The sequence below is a fragment of the Xenopus laevis genome, chromosome 1S (genome assembly GCF_017654675.1).
Source record: "Xenopus laevis strain J_2021 chromosome 1S, Xenopus_laevis_v10.1, whole genome shotgun sequence".
Taxonomy (NCBI): domain Eukaryota; kingdom Metazoa; phylum Chordata; class Amphibia; order Anura; family Pipidae; genus Xenopus; species Xenopus laevis.
The window spans coordinates 130,258,026-130,280,620 of NC_054372.1; the positions used below are offsets into that span (position 1 = coordinate 130,258,026).

General features: G+C 38.5%; 1 protein-coding gene across 1 annotated transcript in view; it reads left to right on the plus strand.

Annotated features, from left to right (window-relative positions):
• The window catches only part of LOC108704934 (capping protein, Arp2/3 and myosin-I linker protein 3-like), a 53,254-nt gene extending 37,752 nt beyond the window's left edge, over nucleotides 1-15,502 (plus strand). The window contains 18 exon segments of the mRNA XM_041580186.1: nucleotides 163-258; nucleotides 431-559; nucleotides 1,280-1,393; nucleotides 1,487-1,659; nucleotides 3,430-3,517; nucleotides 5,744-5,866; nucleotides 5,963-6,026; nucleotides 6,939-7,168; nucleotides 7,247-7,344; nucleotides 7,487-7,742; nucleotides 7,918-8,025; nucleotides 8,125-8,188; nucleotides 8,456-8,538; nucleotides 9,377-9,595; nucleotides 9,597-9,609; nucleotides 9,931-10,020; nucleotides 13,859-13,942; nucleotides 15,239-15,502. Of these exon segments, the coding sequence (XP_041436120.1) occupies nucleotides 163-258; nucleotides 431-559; nucleotides 1,280-1,393; nucleotides 1,487-1,659; nucleotides 3,430-3,517; nucleotides 5,744-5,866; nucleotides 5,963-6,026; nucleotides 6,939-7,168; nucleotides 7,247-7,344; nucleotides 7,487-7,742; nucleotides 7,918-8,025; nucleotides 8,125-8,188; nucleotides 8,456-8,538; nucleotides 9,377-9,595; nucleotides 9,597-9,609; nucleotides 9,931-10,020; nucleotides 13,859-13,942; nucleotides 15,239-15,282 (2,076 nt within the window). The 3' untranslated portion in view covers nucleotides 15,283-15,502.
• The last annotated feature ends 7,093 nt before the right edge of the window (nucleotides 15,503-22,595 follow it).

The window sequence follows — 22,595 nt, forward strand, 5'->3', positions numbered from 1 at the left end:
CCTCCCATCTTGTTTCTGGCTACATAGTCCTCTGTGTTTTCATTATAGGCCCATACTTCATATTCTGTACACTTTCGTGTGCTCTTCTTGTTGGAAAAATTAACTTCTAGAACATGAATATTAATTTTGTGTACTTTCTACTATTAATTGTGTCTCTGACAGATACACAGCTGTCTCCTGCGGAACTCTCAGACATTGGCTGTTTCAGACCAGAGAGCACTGCGCTTGCAGCAGGGTGTAACAAGCAGTGCAGAGCAGGTACTGGCCATTACACTTATTCATGGGACATTCAGTAATATTTTAGATCACCTATAACTGTATGATTAATAATATGTTTACAAGACTGGATGGGCTGCATTGGGTTGTACATAAAATATGTAATGTAGCAGAGAACATAGTAGTAGTCACTGATCTTTCGAATCCATGTTAGATGTTACAGACACTCTCAGTGATGATTCATGATCACATTAATGCCTTGAGCTCCTGTGACCTGGAGACTGTTCAAGACGACATTTTATGTGCAAGACAGTTGCTCCGAGATGCAAAAAATTGTCGAGCTGTGAGTAACCTTTTGCGATGTTATGTATAATTTTATTTAATGAGGGTACCCAGTGTAAAGCTAGGATGTCAGGTACATGTAAAACATGTAAGGCATATGTAGATGATGAATGACAGTGTAGAGAAGGCAGATACTTCTAGTGTCAATAAATACATAACCGTATTCTTATATTGCAAAATATCAAGATAAATTAGGTTTCTTTTCAATTAGATCGTAAAATAGTTACATATTAAAGTAAATGAATCCTGCAAATTATGAATGAAACAAAACAACAACTGAACTGAAATGGTTTAGGAAATATCTATAAAATTAAAATGTCAAAAAAGTTGAGATTCTCTACTCACATCACTTCTATAAAAAATGTTGTTTGATAATGATGTGTGTGAGATGTGCTGGTCAGACCTAAAACAGACTGGGGCCAACCCTGAATTTTGTATACGTTGTTTAAATCTTAAGCATCTTAAGGCCCATACCATAAACTCACACATTGCAATAGGCGCTCTTATAGAAATTTACACTAGTCCACTTCTGCTTTATGAGATCCCCCTTTCCATGGTTTACTATACACAATTATTGGTAGGGGAATATGTAATGGTTGTGGCCATTAAACCATTAACTCACATTGTTCAATACTGTAAATGTAGTGTTTATGTAAAGGATTGGAGATCTTGGCCTTGGCTTTGTGTGTTTGTCTTCACAATTCACAATGTCTCTCCTCAGCTGCTGCCACGCCTCCTGGAAGCAGGAAGCTGGTTGTCTCCATCGGGCCCTGCACAGCGTCTGTTAGAGACTGTCTCATTCGAGCTCTCTCGTGCAGTGGATAGAGAAATGCAGGTATTAGAAAAACAAAAGGTCTGTGTTGTATCCTTAAAGGATGTTCTTTCATACTGTATATTCCTTCCATTTTGCTTCTCCATTTCCTCACAGAATATTGCAGATTCAATGTGGGAAGCAACTCAGGACCTGTTCCCAGGAGCTGCTCGTGATGCTCAAAGAGGGAGTGCAATGCTCTGTAGGCTGAAAGAGCAACATGGGCTCAGTCCACCCCATTTCCGAGACATGCTTCGCCAAGTTGGATGTGAGATACACAGCAAACTGAGGTGAGGGACATATGCAGAACAGCTTATGTCACAAAACCAGGGATTTTTTTGTGTTACACAAGATGATGTCATTCCTGGGTCTCATGTCACTATCCTTACTATCTTTTGTGAAAAATTGTCCAGTCCTGGTTTATGTAAGGGATATTGGAATAAATGAATGATCTGTACATATGTCTGACAAATAAAGGGCCACTGCAGCCTCAGATATAGACTGGGTTGTTTCTTTGTACAAGATGTTGGAAGGCCCTGTTTAAAGACGAATTCTTTCACATGCTCGAATGAAACTACCTCTTTCTAATTAATTTAATTAAACATTTTGAAATGTATAAATGCATAGAAAAACTATTTCATGAATCAGACCATAGGGCAATGCAAGAAACAGGTGCAACCATATATATATATATATATATATATATATATATATATATATATATATATATATATATATATATATAATAGCAAGTATTTGTCATATAAATTATCATCAATCAATTTTCCATTTATAATGTAGAAGGTAGGCTGTAAAATTCAAATATATGTGCATTCCATTATTTGTCTGAATCGCCATAGGTCCATTTCTGAGAACAGAGATACGGCATTGCCTTCATTTGTCAGCACTGTATTCACAAGGGGCATGTAAATGACCCCCTTAATTTAGGTTAGGTTAATTTAGGTTAGGGGCAGTCTCTTCTCTGTACCAGATTTTGTACCTGGAGCAAGTTGCAGAGTGCAGCCAGACTTGGATAAGAAGTGACTTCCGAATGAACACTTAGGGGCAGATGCATCAAGGGTCGAATATCGAGGGTTAATTAACCCTCGATATTCGACTGGGAATGAAAATACTTCGACTTCGATTTTGCGCGAAAACTGCGATCAAAGGAATAATCGTTCGAATTAAATTCTTCGAATCGAACAACCAAAAAAACTTAGCCAAGCCTATGGGGACCTTCCCCATAGGCTAACATTGGGTTCGGTAGAAGGATTTTTAGTTAGAATCCTTTGATTCGAAGTCGTAGTCGGCACCCCTAGGATTGCTGCCATTCGTCGGCCCTGTCCCCTCCCCTTCATTTGTGCACATGCACACATTTTCATCATCGGGTTCAGCGCACTGGGGATTGTCGTATGGAAAATTTAAAAAACTATAGTACGGTATCTTCTGCTCATATCTACCAGTGCTTTTGAACAAATGTGGATGTAGTCGGGCAGCATGCCGCCCCCTAAAATCCTGCCGCCTTAGGCCTGGGCCTTTGTGGCCTTTCCACAAATCCGGGCCTGGGAGTTCACAGTTAAATTAACTTTTCTATGCTATAGAAATGCTATATAGTATACTATAGAAGTTTCCAGTTGGTCTTAATTTTAGTATTCTTCTTCTGGCATTTTCGGCCTTTCGTATGGGGGTCACTGTCACCTTTATTCATAAAGCTATTGCTCTATAAATATAACTTTTTCTTGCTATTTTTACCTTTTATTACTTATTCGTTCCCTCTTCTGTACATATTCCAGTAACTTTTGCAAATATTTGTCTGGTTGCTATGGTAAATTAGACCTTAGCAACCATATAACTTCCAAAATTCATTTACTTTTGAGGGGTGCCAGCAATCCATGGGGATAAATAAGTTATATAAACCTGATTCTGAATGCTGGCCAATTACTTGCATGTTGTTAGACAGCAGATCTAGGAATAATTGGGGATGGGAATTACTTTAAAATGCAGGATTGCTCCAAAGTTCTACTCTGAAGAGTTGATACACTGTCATGTTCTTTCTGCAGGGCTGCACAACTTTCCCTCATGTCTCGTCTCAGTAATTCTGTTTTGGAGCAGGTTCTACAGGAAATGCAAAGAACACACAGAAAACTGGTAACTAGCGTGAGAGGCCGCATTCAATAATTTCATAGATACTGCTCTTATTTGTGCAATTGGACACAATTACATTAATAGGGGGTTTTGTTCACAAAATAAAGAAAAAGCATGGAGTAGCTTCAGTTTCCCTGCTTGCCAACAAAAAAGAGGAAATTTTACTTTCCGTAATGTATTTTTTCTTCAAGTCCATACAGCAGCACATATGAGGTTAAGCCCCCCTCTCCATTTGGTAGGACAAGTTAGCACCAATGAAAAACATTACCACCTTATAACAACCCTCCCCCTTCAGTTCTACCTAGTGTTATAAAAAAACTACACCGACACAATGTCACTCAATTTATTAGGGTGGGAATTTATTGTGCCGCTGTATGGACTTGAAGGAAAAAGAAGTAACGGTAAGTAAAATTTCCTCTTTCCTTCATGTCCAATACAGTAGCACAAATGTGATATAGCAACTAAGGATGTGACAAAAAACAAAAAATCAAAGAACTCTCATTGGAGAACTGCTCTTCCATAGGCTGCTTTTTGCAAAGCATCAATGTCCAGCCTATAATGGTTGGAAAAGGTATGCAGGCTTGACCAAGTAGCGGCTTTGCAGATCTGATTTGGTGGAACAAGCAGATGCTCTGCCCAGAGGTTGAACGAGCTTTTATGAAAATTAGCGGAGACAACTTTGGCGCTATGTAACATGTCTCAGTAGTATCCTTTATCCATCTAGATAAGGTTAATTTTGATGCTTTTAGACCTTTATTCTTTCAAGAAAAATTTACAAACAAGGTCCGATAACTGCCCCTCCTGAGCTTCGATATCACTTTTAACAGCTTTTATAAGCTTAGTAATATTATCCAGTTGAAAAAGAGAGGTATCCACCATTTCTTCCTCCGAGGAAGAGATCTTGTCAATTAAAAAATGTTCACCTTCGTCAACTGAGGAGGGTGTGTCTTCAGCCACCACCTTAGGAACTCCCTTCAGGATTGACTGCCTGAATTCAGTAAATGTCTGCTGTAGCAGCTCCTTAAACCAACCCATAGAGGTCTCCTGGGTGGAAGGGACTTTGTCCTTTGCTAGACAACTTTCACAGCACCCCCTAGGATAACTATCCAAGAGAGTAAACTCTCTACAAGCTAGATGCTTAGTCTTAGCTGAGACTTTCTTCCTTTAGAAGGATCCATGAGGCTGCACATATATATGTAACTATATATATATATATATATATATATATATATATATATATATATATATATATATATGTAAAATACATAATCCAATTACTGCCTCATAGAAGCATAGGATATACACACAAGGCTACTATCAGCACCTTCTGGAGATCTCCCAAAGGTCATCAAGGCACTCTGGCCCCGGGATATAAACAGAAGAGCGCTGCTAAACAACTCACTGCATCGCCTCGCTCAGTCCCTACCTCAGGAAGTAGGACAAAAAAACAAAAAAACTGAAGGGGGAGGGTTGTTATATGGTGGTTACGTTTTTTAATTGGTGCTCACTTGTCCTACCAAATGAAGAGGGGGGCTTAACCCCATATGTGCTGCACGATTAGATGTAAAGGAAACAGATTTGTTCCTGATTAAAAGAATAGGCATAAAGTATGTGCAGCACATGCCCTATTTGTTGAAATCATGTTGGACATGATGACATTTTAATTAACTTTCAATTAAAAATGAAACATTTGAAAACTTTGTAGTGTACAATTTAAATATAAATACTACAAATAAATATGTAAATAATAGGTTTTGTGAAAGCAAACTGAACCTAAAACATTTTGTTGCATAGCATCTGCTAGTTATCCTCTTTCTTTTCTTGCAAATTTGGACTTATTATAAGCCCAGTGAATCAGTGGATTTCCCGAATGCATCAGATACACATCCTGCAGTAAAGTCTGAGTAGGCAATATTTGTTTAATAATGCACATTTTTCCCTAAAAAGGAGCTTTTGTAAGTAGGATGTGTCATGGTTATAGAAGCTGCTTCCTCTAACTCATCCTGAAATGAAACCTGGGTGAGCAATGCTGTAGTAGTAATTTACATGTAAAAAGGAGCTATGGGAGGTAGGAAAAACATGAAACAGGATTTTTCCCTCTTATAAAGTATGCTTTGAAGCACTGCAGGAAAGAGACACTGCAGGAAAGTTTCATTCAGAAGGGATTAGCAAGAGTAATATTTGTAATTTGATCAAATGTTTCTTCTCTTTTCTTTCTTATTTTGTTAGTCCCGTCACAGATCCCAACTGCAAATCCTGATGGAGGAGGAGCAGAGGATTCTGGGATATCTGCCCCAAACACCCCCAAGAAATAAACAAGAAAGCCATGAAGGAGAGATCTACTCCAGCATTGTAAGGAACAAGGCTGCCCCCCCCCCCCCCACACATTTAACATAAGCAAATATATTGCCAACGAAGATGACATTTTGTACTTATATCTCTGCACAGGATACCATGGTGATAAAAAAGCGTCTTCAAGGGAGAAAAATCCGACCAGTCTCTGCATTCATCAGTAAGATTCTAATAATGCTCCTCTGCTTTAATTCTTGTTAAATATGCTTTAAATACTGCTATTTCCATAACTTTTCTGTGACTGATCTTCTCATGTTTTATTCAGCCATCATGCCAATTATGCTTCATCTTCCTGACCTTTTATCCCGTCTTTAGGTAGCTTCTTCATTAATCCTTCTGAATGTACCATACCACACTGTTTGTCTATCTGGGTCCTTAATTCTATCATTTCTTTTTCCCTAAGACAGTACTATGCACATTGGTCTAATTGTAAGGCCTATTGCAAACCATACTTATGGCGCTTCCTAGTGTAGGTACTTACAAATGACCCATTGCCAATTCTCTGCCTTTTAAATATCCCTTCCTTTAGCTATTCAATAACTGACTTTGGCAGTGTTTGGCAGCTTTGTAGTTTGTCACAATGCACCTGGTTATGAAAGGGGAAAGTATAAAGCAATGCAAAGTGTAGTATTTATACTGTAAATAAGCAAACTCTTAGGAGTCATTCACACTAGTTTCAACTGCTCCAATCTTGTAGGGAAAAAAATCCCTCCAGTAAATTCTAAATGAATTGATTGAGTAACATGGAAAAACTATGGGGATATGACAATATCATATGAATATATCAGTCCATAATGTTCTTGAACAATCAAATATATTGTTTTGTAATGAAAAAAGCCAGTGGGAGTGAATAATCACTGGAAGTTACACCTTATACATTTATGACATGTGGACAAAATAAATGCAATACAATTTGTTCAAAGATTTCCAGTCAAATATCAGTCAAATAACAGTATTGCTGTTCTCATTGAGTTTTTCATGTAGACTTTCATCATTCCAGACATTTTAGACAATGTATGGAATACACACATCTACAAAATTATATATTTATACTCTATAATCTATCCTATAGGTGCTAGTGACCAAGAGTTAAGCCCCAGGACACTAGATTTGGGTTCTCCAGGATCACGTGACCTTAGTTCACCACCTGCACTCTCTTCGTCTGCCAGCAGTCAACTGTCCCGCTCCCTTAGTGTTTCTCTGGAAGGTCTATCTGAGCTCCCCACGGAAGGTAGCAAACTTCAGCATCAGACCCGAGATCGACCCAAACAGCAGTCCAGGCGAGCCCCAGGAGGGGGAAAGGTTTGTTTTATTAACTGTGCGTGTTTCAAGAAAGACATCACTAAAAGAGGAGTAGATCATTTTTTTCTCAACACTTAGGTTCGAGGCCCAACATCTGATTCAGAGAGGCCAGATGCAGCACTTGATGAAGGACTAGATGATTTCTTCCATCGCACAGTGTTGACTCAGTCTCACAGGTACTATACTTTCCACCACTGTCAAAAACATTTTATCATCATAGATATTAAGACAAGATTATTCAGCCTTTACTATACTACTATTGCTTCATGTCACTTCAATATGACACCGTTGTTCTTTCTTTCCTTGTCTGCCCCAAAGTGTCTCTTCAGCCCCATCAGGTGATTCAGAAGGCCCACCCAAAAGGCGTCGTAGGAGTCTCTTTCATTTCCGCAGAAGTAGGACTCCAAAACGTGATCGAGAAAGAGCAGCGCCCCCACCTTCCCCAGGTCTTGAGGGAAACATAGACCACCTAAAGCTGGAAGGGATACCAATGACTAATGGAACGCCAACCAGCAATGGAGTAGAAGGACCTTATATAGGAGCAGTGAGAGGACTGCCTGGTCGAGGAACTCCGGTTCGTCTGGGTGTGGCCAACTTAGGGGGAGAAGCACAAAAATGAAAAAGATATATTATATACAGGATAAAATAAAGATAATTGTTGAAATAGAAGATGTTAAAGGAAACAGAGGAAATGAAAAAGTAGGGTAAAAGCTACAGGAGCAAATAAACCTATGCATTTTTATATACAGTCTTGTGAGCAGACAGTGGATGAAGTTCAGCCTGCAAGATTGCGAGGAGTCCCTCTGCCTGGTGGAGTCCCACTTCCTGGAATGGACAGTGTCCGTATGTGGCGGGAGGTATGTGAATTATGTGATAAGAATGGTAATGCTGAATGTGTTAAAAAAAAAGTTAAATAATGCTATGATTATCTCTAAACATATTCCAATACTATATAGATGGATACCTTGGGGGGAACCAACTGCGGTCCTGATGACAGGCGGCGTTCATCTGGGGATGGGGGTAAGTATTGATGCAGGCTGCTCTCAACCATTGCATCCATTACAATTCATCTTCAGGCTTCCTCTGCCATCAACCAGCAATCCATCCTATATCACTGCTCTGGATGCCAGGCTTTCCTTCTCCCTGTTATTCTTTGGAGTCTTTTTCTGGTCATACCTCTGTGCATCTGTCAGAGTATGTCTCTGTTCTCTGCCTTTCACTCTTTCTGTCTCTGTTCTGTTCCTCCCTTTTCCTCTCCTTCTCTCTCTCTCTCTCTCTGTCTCTCAGAGGAGGGTGCTACGTTTGAGGACAGACAGCCTTCTATATCAAATGGAGACAGCAGCAATCAGAAGAATTTATCAAGAGAAGAGGTAACAATAAAGCTACAAAGGCAGTTAAATATAGTGACACCTGGGCTTCTTCTTACTATAGGTTTACAGCAATTAGAGCTCAAGAAAATGTAGCCTTAACATGACAAGTGATATGTGTGCTCCTTTTTGGTTCTGTGACTGCTAATGGGCCTCAGGAAGTAAGGATATCATTGCAGAAAGAGCTAGATTCAAGTAGGCACACAACAGCTGGACCGTTCAGAGCAAAATAGTACCTATAGTTCCTATATTTATTGTATGTACTGCAGCTGACTGTGCCTCAGTTTCATTTCCAGGAATGTTTATTTTCCATACCCAGAGCCTGACATTGCTTAGAAGTCTTTAAAACTAAACAAGAGTGCACAGTGCACTCCAAGTGGATGCAAATATGACTATATTCACTAGCTTTAAGGTAAGATCTTAGCTGCTGCAAAAATAAAGCTGAATGCAGCAAAGCAATAAAGCTGATAAGAGAAAAATGGCACTTACGTACTAGGGCAAAGGACCACATTAAAAATGTTTTGGGACTGGGTTTTCCAAATGGAAATCCACAATTAGATGTGGATTTGGGTTTTTATGGCATATGAGCTGCCAACTGTCCTAGGAGGTGGGATTCTAAGGCAAAGAGGAATACAGAATACCAATTGACTGGAGAATATAGGAGAAACTGATTCTTCATTAAAAATTGGGGGTGGGGTCTATTTTTTTCTTTAGAGACCAATTAAATCCATGGTCCTAGCACAACTCTTATATATACAAAATAGGGTACAATGTAGTTAGTTATAATGAGAAATAAAATGTTACATGCCATTCATAGCACATCTCCACATTCTCTTTTCAGGGAGGTCTTGTTGTTTCCTGCCCCCCTCCTGCAGAGCCGAGGCCAGTTGCTGCCCCACGGGGTAGGAAAGTGTCCTGTGGAGGGGGGCATGGTGATACTGAATGTTCTGAAGAGACCAGGAAGGAAATCCCAGTGCCAAGACCACGAAACAGGGAATCTGTGAGAGAGGCGGCCCCCCCAGGGGGAGGTGGGGACAGCCCAGTGATCATTGAAAAGACTCCTCACCATAAACTGTACCTTCTTTATTTCTCACCAATACCCCACCCCCAAGTGTATCTTGTTTGCCCCTTCAAGTTCTTTGTTCCTTTGTGCATTATTCATTCTTATGTTTTTACATTCTGTTCCTATCTATCTCTCGCTGTCTTTGTATCTCAATCTTACCCTCATTGGCCCTCTCACCTTGCAATATTTATCACCTACCTTTAATCCATTATGCTCTGCATCCACCAACATTTGATCATAATTGCAATTTATGTATTGCAATGTCAATGCATTTCTAATTTTCCTCTTAATCTCATGCCAGTTTCTTAATTTATACATTCCTCTGTGCACAGATTGCGCTCCACCAGTGCGAAGACCCCCACTTAAGCCACAGCGATCACGCAGGATGCAGTCATGTGACTCAGCAGAGCCACTACCGCCTGGTGAGCCATGCAATGCTTCTATGGCTTGGGTGGGATAGGTGGCTAGTAGAGTTATGGATCTGGGAGTTCTGTATGGGATCAATTATATGGAAACCCATTATCCAGAAAGATCAGACTTATGGAAAGGCCATCTGCCATAGACTCAATTTTATCCAATATATATATATATTATATAAACAGTACCTTGTACTTGATCTAAATTAAGATATAATTAACCATTATTAAAGGCAAAACAATTATACTGGGTATAAGTCATGTTTAAATCTTCTTTTAGACAACTTAAGGTATGCAGATCCAAATATGGAAATATCCATTATCTGGAAAGTGCCAGGTCCTGAGCATTCTGTATAACAGGTCCCATACCTGTACCCCTATTTTTTACATTGCTTTCCAGGGTATTATTTGTCCTAAGGCCAATCCTGGGTAGGCTGGTGCACAAAGTAAATGAAAGAAGACTTAATATCAAATAAAGTTTAAGAAGCTCTTTCTGGTATATAGCTTTTAGACAAACAATAATCTGTTTTCAGTGCCCTGAAACGGCTTGCAGCACTTGGGGGTGCCAAGCTAAAATTGCTATAGAAAAGGATATTGCAGCAAGCAGTAAAAAAAACCCAAAATTATTTTTTAAATATGTTAATAGTAAAAAAATGAAGCAGGAAGGGGTGGGACCCTTACTATCAGAGGGGGGTCAGCTGGTTGATGAAAACAAAATAAAAGCGCAGATTCTGAACTCTTATTTTTCATCTGTCTACACAAATGAGGAACCAGTAAGTGAAGGTTTCCTTCTTAACAGTCCCAATTCTAGTAATACAACTAATGATGCATGGTTCACACATGAAGAAATTCAAAAGAGACTTGAACATGTTAAGATTAACAAAGGTCCAGGGCCAGATGGTATTCATCCCAGGGTAATTAGCGAGCTTAGCTCTGTGATTGCCAAACCTCTTTACTTAATTTTTCAGGATTCATTGAGATCTGGCATAGTGCCGAGAGACTGGCGAATTGCTAATGTGGTGCCTCTATTCAAAAAAGGATCCCGTTCTCAGCCTCAAAACTATAGGCCAGTTAGTCTGACGTCAGTGGTAGGAAAGCTTTTCGAAGGGTTAATAAAGGATAAGATACTGGACTTCATAGCAAATCATAATACTATGAGTTTGTGCCAGCATGGTTTTATGCGTAATAGATCTTGCCAGACTAACTTAATTTCTTTTTACGAGAATGTAAGTAGAGACCTCGATTCTGGGATGGCAGTGGATGTGATTTACTTAGACTTTGCTAAAGCATTTGATACAGTGCCACACAAAAGGTTACTGGTTAAATTAAGGAATGTTGGCCTGGAACATAGTATTTGTACCTGGATAGAGAACTGGCTAAAAGATTACAAAGACTACAAAGAGTGGTGGTAAATGGAACATTTTCTAATTGGACCAGTGTTGTTAGTGGAGTACCGTAGGGCTCTGTACTAGGTCCCTTGCTTTTCAACTTGTTTATTAATGACCTGGAGGTGGGCATTGAAAGTACTGTTTCTATTTTTGCAGATGATACTAAATTGTGCAGAACTATAGGTTCCATGCAGGATGCTGCCACTTTGCAAAGTGATTTGTCTAAACTGGAAAACTGGGCAGCAAACTGGAAAATGAGGTTCAATGTTGATAAATGCAAGGTTATGCACTTATATATGCAAAAATAATATAAATGCAAGTTATACACTAAATGGCAATGTGTTGGGAGTTTCCTTAAATGAAAAGGATCTAGGGGTCTTTGTAGATAACACGTTGTCTAATTCTGGGCAGTGTCATTCTGTGGCTACTAAAGCAAATAAAGTTCTGTCTTGCATAAAAAAGGGCATTAACTCAAGGGATGAAAACATAATTATGCCTCTTTATAGGTCCCTGGTAAGGCCTCATCTGGAGTATGCAGTTCAGTTTTGGACTCCAGTCCTTAAGAGGGATATAAATGAGCTGGAGAGAGTGCAGAGACGTGCAACTAAATTGGTTAGAGGGACGGAAGACTTAAATTATGAGGGTAGACTGTCAAGGTTGGGGTTGTTTTCTCTGGAAAAAAGGCGCTTGCGAGGGGACATGATTACACTTTACAAGTACATTAGAGGACATTATAGACAAATGGCAGGGGACCTTTTTACCCATAAAGAGGATCACCGTACCAGAGGCCACCCCTTTAGACTAGAAGAAAAGAACTTTCATTTGAAGCAACGTAGGGGGTTCTTCACAGTCAGGACAGTGAGGTTGTGGAATGCACTGCCGGGTGATATTGTGATGGCTGATTCAGTTAATGCCTTTAAGAATGGCTTGGATGATTTTTTGGACAGACATAATATCAAAGGCTATTGTGATACTAAACTCTATAGTTAGTATAGGTATGGGTATATAGAATTTTAATTAAAAGTAGGGAGGGGTGTGTGTATGGATGCTGGGTTTTCATTTGGAGGGGTTGAACTTGATGGACTTTGTCTTTTTTCAACCCAATTTAACTATGTAACTATGTAACTATGTAAATGGAGTTTCAGGTAAGTCAATACAATCACTTGGGGGGTGCCTAACATTTTGCACCCCAAGTGCTGCAAGCCTTTCCTTCTCCTTTAAATAAAAATGAGAAATTATATTTCATGATGTATCTTGAGGAAACTGATGAAATTGTGGGGAGAACATCCAAACTTCTTGCAGATAGTGATGTGGCTAGAATCAAATTCAGGACTCCACAGCTGCAAGGCTAACCATTGCACCATCATGCCACCCATCCTTAATTTTATTCATATATTAAATGGTGGGACTTAAGTGATATACCATTTGCTAGTGTTTCAGATGTAATATAAGAAGAGGAGATTTCTCTTTTGTAAAAGTCTCTCTTTGTATGACTTTCTATAGAACCTGCAGTGGCAGTTTTTATCGGATGGTGTTTGGGAAGCTTTTTGAATGTTTAAAGACATTTGGTGCATTGTACAATATTTGTTTAGGTACTGTATGTGTCACCAGAGCCAGACTAACAAATAATAGTCAATTTATGTTGAGCCAAAACAACTACCATGTTCACCATCAGAAAGACTCATATAATTCTCAGCAAAAACAGTCTAAAGCAGTGGTTGAACTATAATGTACTGTAAAGCAGGCTACAGGAGCTAAAGGATTTATGTCAGACATAGTTAACAAAGAGGTAAAGATGGACTTGTTTCCTCCCCTAAGACATCAAATGTGGTTCCAGGGAAAATAATTTTTTTTTTGCTAGGCCACACATGTCCAGAAAGTAAAAGAGAAAGCCAAAGATTTGATGCTGCTAGAAACTAAGAAATCAACATATCAGCACTTCTGCTAAAGGATCACTATTCCTGAATAAGATACTTTTTTTTGAAGTAACACTTCATAAAGCAAGTCACACAGGTGTAATTGCTTAATTGTTGGAACCTTAGCTACATTAATTCCAATTTCTTTATGAATCCAGGAAGCATAGGAAATGTTCCTAATTTCCATAATTTATTATAAAGCAATACTTCACACAGTAAGTTAATGGCAAAGGCATTTCAATTATTAAGTAGGTCCTTTCTATACAACATATTTATTGGTGGATTTTGGAACATATATTCACTAGGGTAGGGAAACTGGTAGGTGAGATGGTTTGATGACAGGCTATAGTGAATAATACTGCTGTGGTTGTTGGAGTTTAATAATTTTATCTTATAATGAGCTGTCAAGAAGGCATTTTTAGTAAAGATGCTGCTCTGCTTAAGCTTTTCCACGAAAATGTTAAATTATGACCACTGCATCTAAAACCTGGTTTGCAGGACTTAATTCCAAACACTCACCACTTAATGTTTTTGTCTCAGTGACCATCACAGGTGGAATGCTGACAGAACAGAAGATGCCTCAGAGTGATGGTGCCATTCTTCATGGACTTCGTCACACTGCTGGTGAGTCCCAGTGAAGTAAGTTCTTCCATACTTTTAGGTCGGCAGGACTATAAAATCATATAGGGGTGTTATACTATAATTAAATAAAGATAAAACATAAAGCACAATTTGTGAATAAAGGTAGAACGCCATTATAGATGTGCAAGGAAAGAGTTCCCACATTATCCATGCCATTTACATAACTACCTTCTACATCCTATATTTCATTGTTCTAATACAACCTATTTCAGACTATATCTGAAAGGCTACTTTACTAAATATTCAGGCACACTTATAGTTACAGTTTGTGTGAATCCATCGGGAAACTTTTTTGCATGAAATAACTACAGTGAAAAGAGTTTAAAGGGGTTGTTCGCCCCCTATAATGTCCTGGGACAATTTGCAACTGGTTTCAAATTTTTTTATCATTTGAGGTTTCTGAGTTATTTAACTTTTTATTCAACAGTTTGCAATTTCAGCAATCAGGTTGCTAGGGTCCAAATTACCGTTGCAACCATGCACTGACTGAATTAAGAGACTGGAATATGAATAAGAGAAGGGCTGAATAAAAGGATGAGCATTAAAAAGTAGCAATAACAATACATTTGTAGTCTTACAGAGCATTTGTTTTTTAGATGGGGTCAGTGACCCCCATTTGAAAGCTGGAAAGAGCCAGAAGGCAAATAATTAAAAAACTATAAAAAAAAAAAAAGAGAAATGGAAGGCTAGTTGAAACGTTGCTTAGAAATAGCCATTCTATTACATACTAAAAGTTAGTTGGAGTGCCTATGCATGCCAGGCCCGGGGGGCCCGGCACGCTGTTGTTACACCCCTGGGCTTGAGCATGCTCAGTTTGCTCCTCCTACCTCCTACCCTCACTGCTGTAATCTGAGTTTAGCGCTATGAGCGAGCAGGGAGAGACTCAGGCAGGAAGAGATGTCACAGCAAGCTAATATGGCAGCTGCCATCCTAAACAGAGACAGTGTGTAGAGCTGATTACTCAGGTATGGAAAAACATTCTAAAGAATAGAAATGGCATGGCTTGCACTGTTGTGGCTAATCTATTGGCAATAAACTGCCTTGGCAGCTTTCCTTCTCCTTTAATGGTGAACCACCCCTTTAAATCCGGTACCCCAAATAATACTACTGCTACCTACATACAGGTAAGAGGCAAAAACCCAGTAGACCAAGCAGATGACTAAAATTAAGTCTGTCAAGATTAAATATAAAAGTGACTTACCTATGACCCCTCTTTTATGACCATGGAATCTACAGGCAATGGTAAAAAAGGGTAATATGTATTTTACTATATTCTAGAACCCAAAGAAAGAGATGCAAAGAGCCTGCCATCTTCGGCCTGACTTTTCAACCCAAGGAAGGACTGGAGTTCTCACTTCTGCCAACTCACGCTTGGAAATCTTTACCTGTGACTAGTAGGAGGTTTTTACCTGGGACAGTGTTACAGTGTGAAGAGTTATTCCCTCTAGCCAGATCTCAGTGTGTGACAACAGTCTGTGACCGGTCCCCTGTACCATCTGTGCATTTTCTGCACCTAATAAAAAAAAAGCCAGTCATCGAAAAGATCTTTTGCATTTAACTACAACTTATTCTATATACTATAGCATAGTTGTCTCCAGTGTTTGTAGGGTTTGGCAGTCAACTGCCAGCATAGCAAGCAGACAGATATACTGCATTGTTAATGTATTACACACTTTTTGGAGGGAAGAGGTGGCAAAGAACATCTGATAATATACAGGCTAATACTAATGATTTGATATACTGTTCAGCTAATGTCATACTCCAGCAGAAATAAGCCAACCACACACAATGAAACAGAGCGGATTCTAGTGCAGACATGCTGAAGAAAAGATACTGGTGAGCTTTTTACAATCTGATGGAGACACAGAGTACTGTTTCTGCCTTAAACCTGTGCGGTAATCTGCAACAGCATAGAGGTTGTTTGCAATGAGGTGCATGAGCATTATATATGTATAATGATCTGCAGGAGAGCAAAACATGCTTTGTGATACGCATAATCACTGTTAGTGAATGTAAAGATCTGCTGGAGCAACAGTTAGTTCTGTGTGATGATCAGCAAGAGCACTGGTGTGTGTGATGTGCAAGAATTCTAAGAGGTACAGTATGTGAGATGATAGACAAGCGCATCAGGGGTTGGTTGGGTGAAGATCTGCAGGAGTACTGTAGGGGAATGGCCAATTATCTATAGGAGTCCTAGTGGCATACATGATAATGGGATCACAGTATTATGAAGGCTGGGTCCTTTAATATAGATACATTCATGCCCAAACTGGCAGTCAGTGGATTCTGGCAAATGCCATAGGGGCTGCAGTAAATTGCCATAGACAATCACTATTTGGTGGGAAGCTATTTGGGCCTCTGTGTACTTGAAATGCCAGGGCCTATTTTGAATTCCAGTCCAGGGCTTTATTCATTGAAGACTGTGTAGGGGATATCAATATATACAGTACAATGACTTTATAGTTTTATTACAGCATATAGTGCCTGCCTTTAATGTATAGATCTAAATATAAGGATTAGAAATGTTCTGTGCAAACAATACATGATCTAATACTGTATTTTGCTGCCAATTTACAGTGTAAATGAAACTATATGAAATAGAAACCCTACTTAAAATGTCATTTATTTTCTTTTTAACAGAAAATATGCTATTTGGGAAATGTCTTCGTTAATGTGGATTGCTTTATTGTAGATTGTCCTGTATGTCTTATTTAGTACTATTATTTAGTACTTGCCAAATAAAACAATAGTTATGACTGCAAAAAACACAAATCCTATCACATAGGGCAGAATGAAAGTGTGGAATGGCAACTAGCATAAGGACCCTGGGCCAAAGAGCTCACATTTTATGCAGGTGTGCACAGTTCATTGTTACTGAAGTGTTTCCTTTGGGAGAAGTAGAACTGTGAAACGAATGATTGTGGGAGTTTATCTAATGTAGGGAATTCCTGAGGCAGTGGGCAAGCAGAATGGCACCGAAAACATCCGTGTAGTCCTACCCTTAGTCATGCTTTATGCCCTTTGATGATGCCATTAGTTTATCAGTTTCCATGGGAAAGGAATTTTTGAAGCAAAGTGAAATGACGCCTGCAAAAAAGGAGTCTTTTTATCTGTATTTGGGGGGGGGTGCAAAATTTGTTTTGTTTGTTTATTTTCTACAGAAAGGTTGAAACATTTAATTTTTAACATGGATTTTGGCTAGGGAAATAAAGGGCACAAAACAGTAAGTTATAACAATAAGGGGCGTATATATGAAGGCTTGATTTTTTTCTGGTTGAGTTTTCTTAGGGGGGAAACATCAAATTTTTAGTGGGGAAAAAAACTTGAATTTTTCGAGATTTATTATGCTCCAAAGCTGCTAAAAATCCGAATCTGAAAATACTCCAGCTAAAACCTGTCGAAATCATGTCAAACTCAATGGCAGATGTCCCTTTAACAATTTGAAGATGTTTCTTGCCTTCATGATCTTCAAGGGTTTCTGGCTGGTTTTTGTTTGATAAACCGACAAAAACATTAAATCGCAAACATTGAACAATTTTGTCACAACTTTTTCCCACTCTTGCTTTTATCGTTCAGATATATTGGTAAATTAAGGGCATTCAGGTTTGGGAATCTGGTCGAATTTTTTTTTTAATATAGTTAGAAAAAGTCAAGTTTTAGTAAGGACCTCTCTAAAAGTAATACATTATTTTTAAAGACAAAAGCCCTGAAAAAATGACTGCCCAGGCAGAACAGACACACATATTTTTTAGTCATTGGAGGGCAACAAATGATCTGAAAAACACTGATAAGATGAATTTCAGCGTGATGGTATACAGTATGGTTCCAATCATACACAGTCTCTATGTGTGCAATTTTGAACTTCCTGCAGAGTGTACCTCCCTATGGATCATTTTCACCCAGTGGCGCTCAACACCCTTTATGTGGTTTTATTTTTGACTTATGTCTTTGTGAAAGGTTTGGTTATTGTGATAAATAAGTCCCTATTCTGCGGACAATTTTTTAAGTATGTATTGTATGTTTGAGGTATGTAAGTTACAAGTGTAGAATGGGTAGCATAAAAAGGTTGGGCAATGTGTAATAAAACGGAGCCTCCCTTTGTTGTTTGTATAATATAAAAAGCCAGGAAACTGCACAAATTTAAAATGTTTGTTCTCATTTTTATGAAAATGACCCTAATTGTTGAGCTAATGCTTGGTGTAGTTACCAACCAGAGAGTGCAATGTCCTGAGGAATTTTGATTGGTCAGCAATGGTAAGTAGCACACTGGGGATTGTATGCTTGGCTGAGGGCAGTACATGGGCCCTACTTATTAACAGTGATCGAAATTTGTATACCACTGCCATTGAACATTATTTACACCATGACTTGTCATTGATATTAGTTACAGGTGGCAAAATGTGGTTGAGGAGGAGCCATTTGGCATGAGCTTTCCTCTTGAAAAATAGCTATTCAGCATCAGAATTTGGTTGAGGGGAGCTGCCATGGTCTTTCCTTTTGAAAAATCCCATATGATGGCGCATCTCCTTCATGTAATGGGGTAATGCTGTGTTACTTAGCTCCAAATCTCTAAAAATGAATATGATTAAAAATGCCATATTTTATATACTGAACTTTTTGTACCAGCCTAAAGTTTCAGCTTGTCAATAGCAGCAATGATCCAAGACTTCAAACTTGTCACAGGGGGTCACCATCTTGGAAAGTGTCTGCGACACTCACATGCTCAGTGGGCTCTGAGCAGCTGTTGAGAAGCTAAGCTTAGGGCTCGTCACTAATTATCAAGCAGAAAATGAGGTTGGTCTGTAATATAAGCTGATGCTACAAGGCTGATTATTAAATTCTGATGCTAGTTACACTGGTTTCTGTGCTGCTATATAGTTATTATCTGTAGTAATAACTAATCAGCCTTATATTGTGACATTTATATTCTATGTGTATTGTATATTGTGAGTCAGTCCCTAAGCTCAGTAAGTGACAGCAGCACAGAGCATGTGCAGTGAATCAGCAGAAAAGAAGATAGGGAGCTACTGGGGCATCTTTGGAGGAACAGATCTTTACTGCTAAAGGGCTGTGGTTGCCTTGGGCTGGTACGGAAGCTCAAAACATAATGTTCAACATTTCTAGCTACTTCTTTAGTTAAGCTTTAGTTCTCCTTTAACACAAAATGCAAATTCAGCGGCAAATTTTTGACGAAACGAAACAGGTCAAATTTGCCCATCCCTACTCCTGGGTGTAAGTTTGTAAATATTGTCTGTAACCCTTCATCCATTAACACTGCATATATTTTTGCAACAAAATTAATACCGCTTAATATTTACTAAAGCGCGTTGTGACAAATTTGTCTAACAGAATTATTTTTCGTTATTTACGCAAGCACAGAAGTTGATTTTGGCTTTGTTTTTTGGGTCTCATTTAGGTTAATTGCATAATCTGCCATAAAGTTTGCATATTTTTTTCAGAGCCACTGCTAATAGCCACACTAATAAATAGGTTGTATCAAATAGTATTTATAAGCAATTTATGATTGTATTATTACAAATACGGGTATGGGATCCCTTATCTGGAAACACATTTCCAGAAAGTTCTAAATCATAGGAAGGCCATCTCCCGTAACTCAATTTGATCAAATTTTTTCAAAAAGATTTCTCTGTAATAATAAAACAGTGCAATGTTTATAATTCCAATTGAGACATTATTAATCAAACCTATTGGGTTAATTTAATGTTTATATGAGTTTTTAGTAGACTTATGGTATGGTGATTCAAATTACGTTAAGATCCCTTATCCAGAAAATCCCCCTGAACATTCTGGATAACAGGGCCCATACCTGTGGGATTATTATTATACTAAAAAAAATCTTTTTTTTTTTAAACTACAATAATTATTCTACATTAATTCACTAATATTATGTTTATAAGTATCACTTTTCCCTAGTGCAGCTCATGCTAAATTCTGAATTTATCTGTCCCACTATACAATTTCTGACATTTTATTACATGTCGCCACTCTCGGGTTAGCAATAGAAACTGCCAACAATTTTGTCTTTATTTGTTAACGATTCTGGCAATATTATTTAGAAAACTCAGTGAGACAACTTACATAGTATGATTGGAATAATTAGCCATAATATGTAGCATATAAGTGTAAGAGAAATCTGCAATGACAGAAGTCCTCATTCTTTAATATACCTGCTTTGACATTTTTTCTGCTGTAAGTCACTAAAACTGACTATTGCACTCTAGTTCGTTAACCTGCAGTTTTCACTTTGGTTGCCCTGATCTCTGGATAAGGGCAGACCAGATTACGTGACTACACTTCTTAGCTCCCCTGATTTCTTACTACCTTTGCAAGCTCACACATTAAGATCAGGATTCATCTACCATACACACCAGAGTGTTTCGCCTAAATTTTTGCTGAATATTTTCCTGAATATTGTCGAGTATTGGCAAAAAAAGAAAGTTCAGAGAGAGGGGGGCAAAGAGAAAAGCCTGCCGTACAGGTTCCTGTCATTTTCTTATTAACTCTATGGGGCAGATGTACTATAGTGTGAAGTGGCTGTCATAAGCGAAAATGTTCCAAAACAGCAATTTGCAGGGACTTCGCCAATTTACTAACAGGCGTAGATGACAATTAGCTAGTGAAAGAGCTCAGTGCTAATGAAGTTTCGCTCCCTTTCGCCAGGCAAATTTTCGGTCAGGTGAATGATGGTTACTCCATCATCAAAGTGCGAACTTTTCAGTACGTTACCCTTTTCACCAGCGTCTCCTTTGTCAGGTTATACCTGGGAAATTAAAATGAAGCTACCTGTACATCCTCAACAATAATCTCATGTCAGTGACATAATATCCTGTATACCGAAAAGTCATAAAACAAGACAAAACGGTGGTGTTTTTTCATATTTCAATGTGGGATTATGTTTAAAAGTTGTAACTGTTAAATATATATTTTGGTAATTTTCTCATTTACCATTTGAAGCTCATTCCACATTTGTTTCATTATCAAAGTATCTAGAGACCCCAAAATAAAGTTAGTGCATACACATTTCATAGCATGTATTTCTACTACCAAACTAAATACTGTCTGATTTATGTGGGGTAAGAGCAGCAAATTAGTAAATCAGCCCCAGAAAACCACATATTTTCCAAAAATATACATTATAACTACTCCAAATTACGCCTTTCTAGTGCAAACTACCACACTGCAAGGCCATGCTAAATGTAGAGGTTTATATGAAAATTGTCTCAAAGTTTGTACTTTATCCCATTATATAACCCAGATTTTGTAAGGTACCAACATACACCACCCTAAATAAGCATGCCAGGGGTCTACTGATCACTTTGATGCCCAATATGCATAGATTAACCAAACAATGTAGCGCACAGAGACCCACAAATGAAAATAGTGCATATGAATTTTCACAGTCTTTTCACACTCTGGCTGTTGCAATATAAGTACCCGGTATGTGTATTATGTGCCATAAGCAGGCCTGGACTGGCAATCTGTGGGTTCTGGCAAATGCCAGAGGGGCTGCTGTAAGTTGCCACAGACAATTACTATTTATTGAGCTGGTGAGGGGCTGTTTGGGCCTCTGTGTACCTAAAATGCTAGGGCCTATTTTGATTCTCAGTCCAAGCCTGGCCATAAGACCCCCTAACAGTAAGGAGACCCTACAAAACCATGTATTTTCTGAAAGTACACAATCTGATGAATCCAGGGTTGCCAGGTTTAATTTTAAAACCAGCCAAAGTCAGCTACAAAACTAACCCAAAACTAGCCAAGAGGCACTTCAAAAGTAGCCCAAAAATAGCACAATGTGCAGTGAAAATAAATGTCTAAAAAATAAATTAATATATATGACAATACTCCTTTTTCATATTTTTCCATGAAGCAAAATGGTACAGATAAGTACAGAGGGGGACCCAGGAGGTATAGGGGCCCTAATATATATATACAATTTCAATGAATATTGGTAAAAAAGGTCAACCAAAAGACATTTTGGTGGCCAGCAAATTTTTGCCCAAAACTCACCAGAATGCTTAAGCATGACGGGAGAGGAGCCTAAAATCTGTTAACTCTTGTCTTCTACACAAGTCAGTCCCATTGCATGCTGGGTATTGTAGTCTTACATTAAACTTGGAAGTTGGAAAATTGTTAAACAAAAACTACATTACCCAACATGCATTAGGAGACACAGTCTTGGCACATTAGGGTAAGAAAAAACTTTGGCTCAAAAATTAGCCCAAATCCATACCTTGGCTTTCTGTACTTTCAAAACCAGACTGGGCTTTAAATTAGTTTGCCCAATTTGGCTGGAAACCCGCCAACCTTGCAACTCTGGATGAAACCAATACGGGTAAATACACTTTTCTATAGCAAACTACCAAACTGCAAGGCCATCCTAAACGTAGCAGTTTTTATGAAATTTCTGAAACTCATCACAAAGCTTGCACTTTAGCTTATTATAAACCCCAGATCTCGTAGGGTACCACCAATATAAAACATAAATACAAGATGATGCCATGGTCTATCTAATAAGTCTTTCAGTCGACAGTTTTTGTTAAAAAAAATCGAAATCTTAATGTTGTCCTAATAGTTTGCGGCCAGGAATGGTTCACTTCTGTAGTAAGTACTGTAT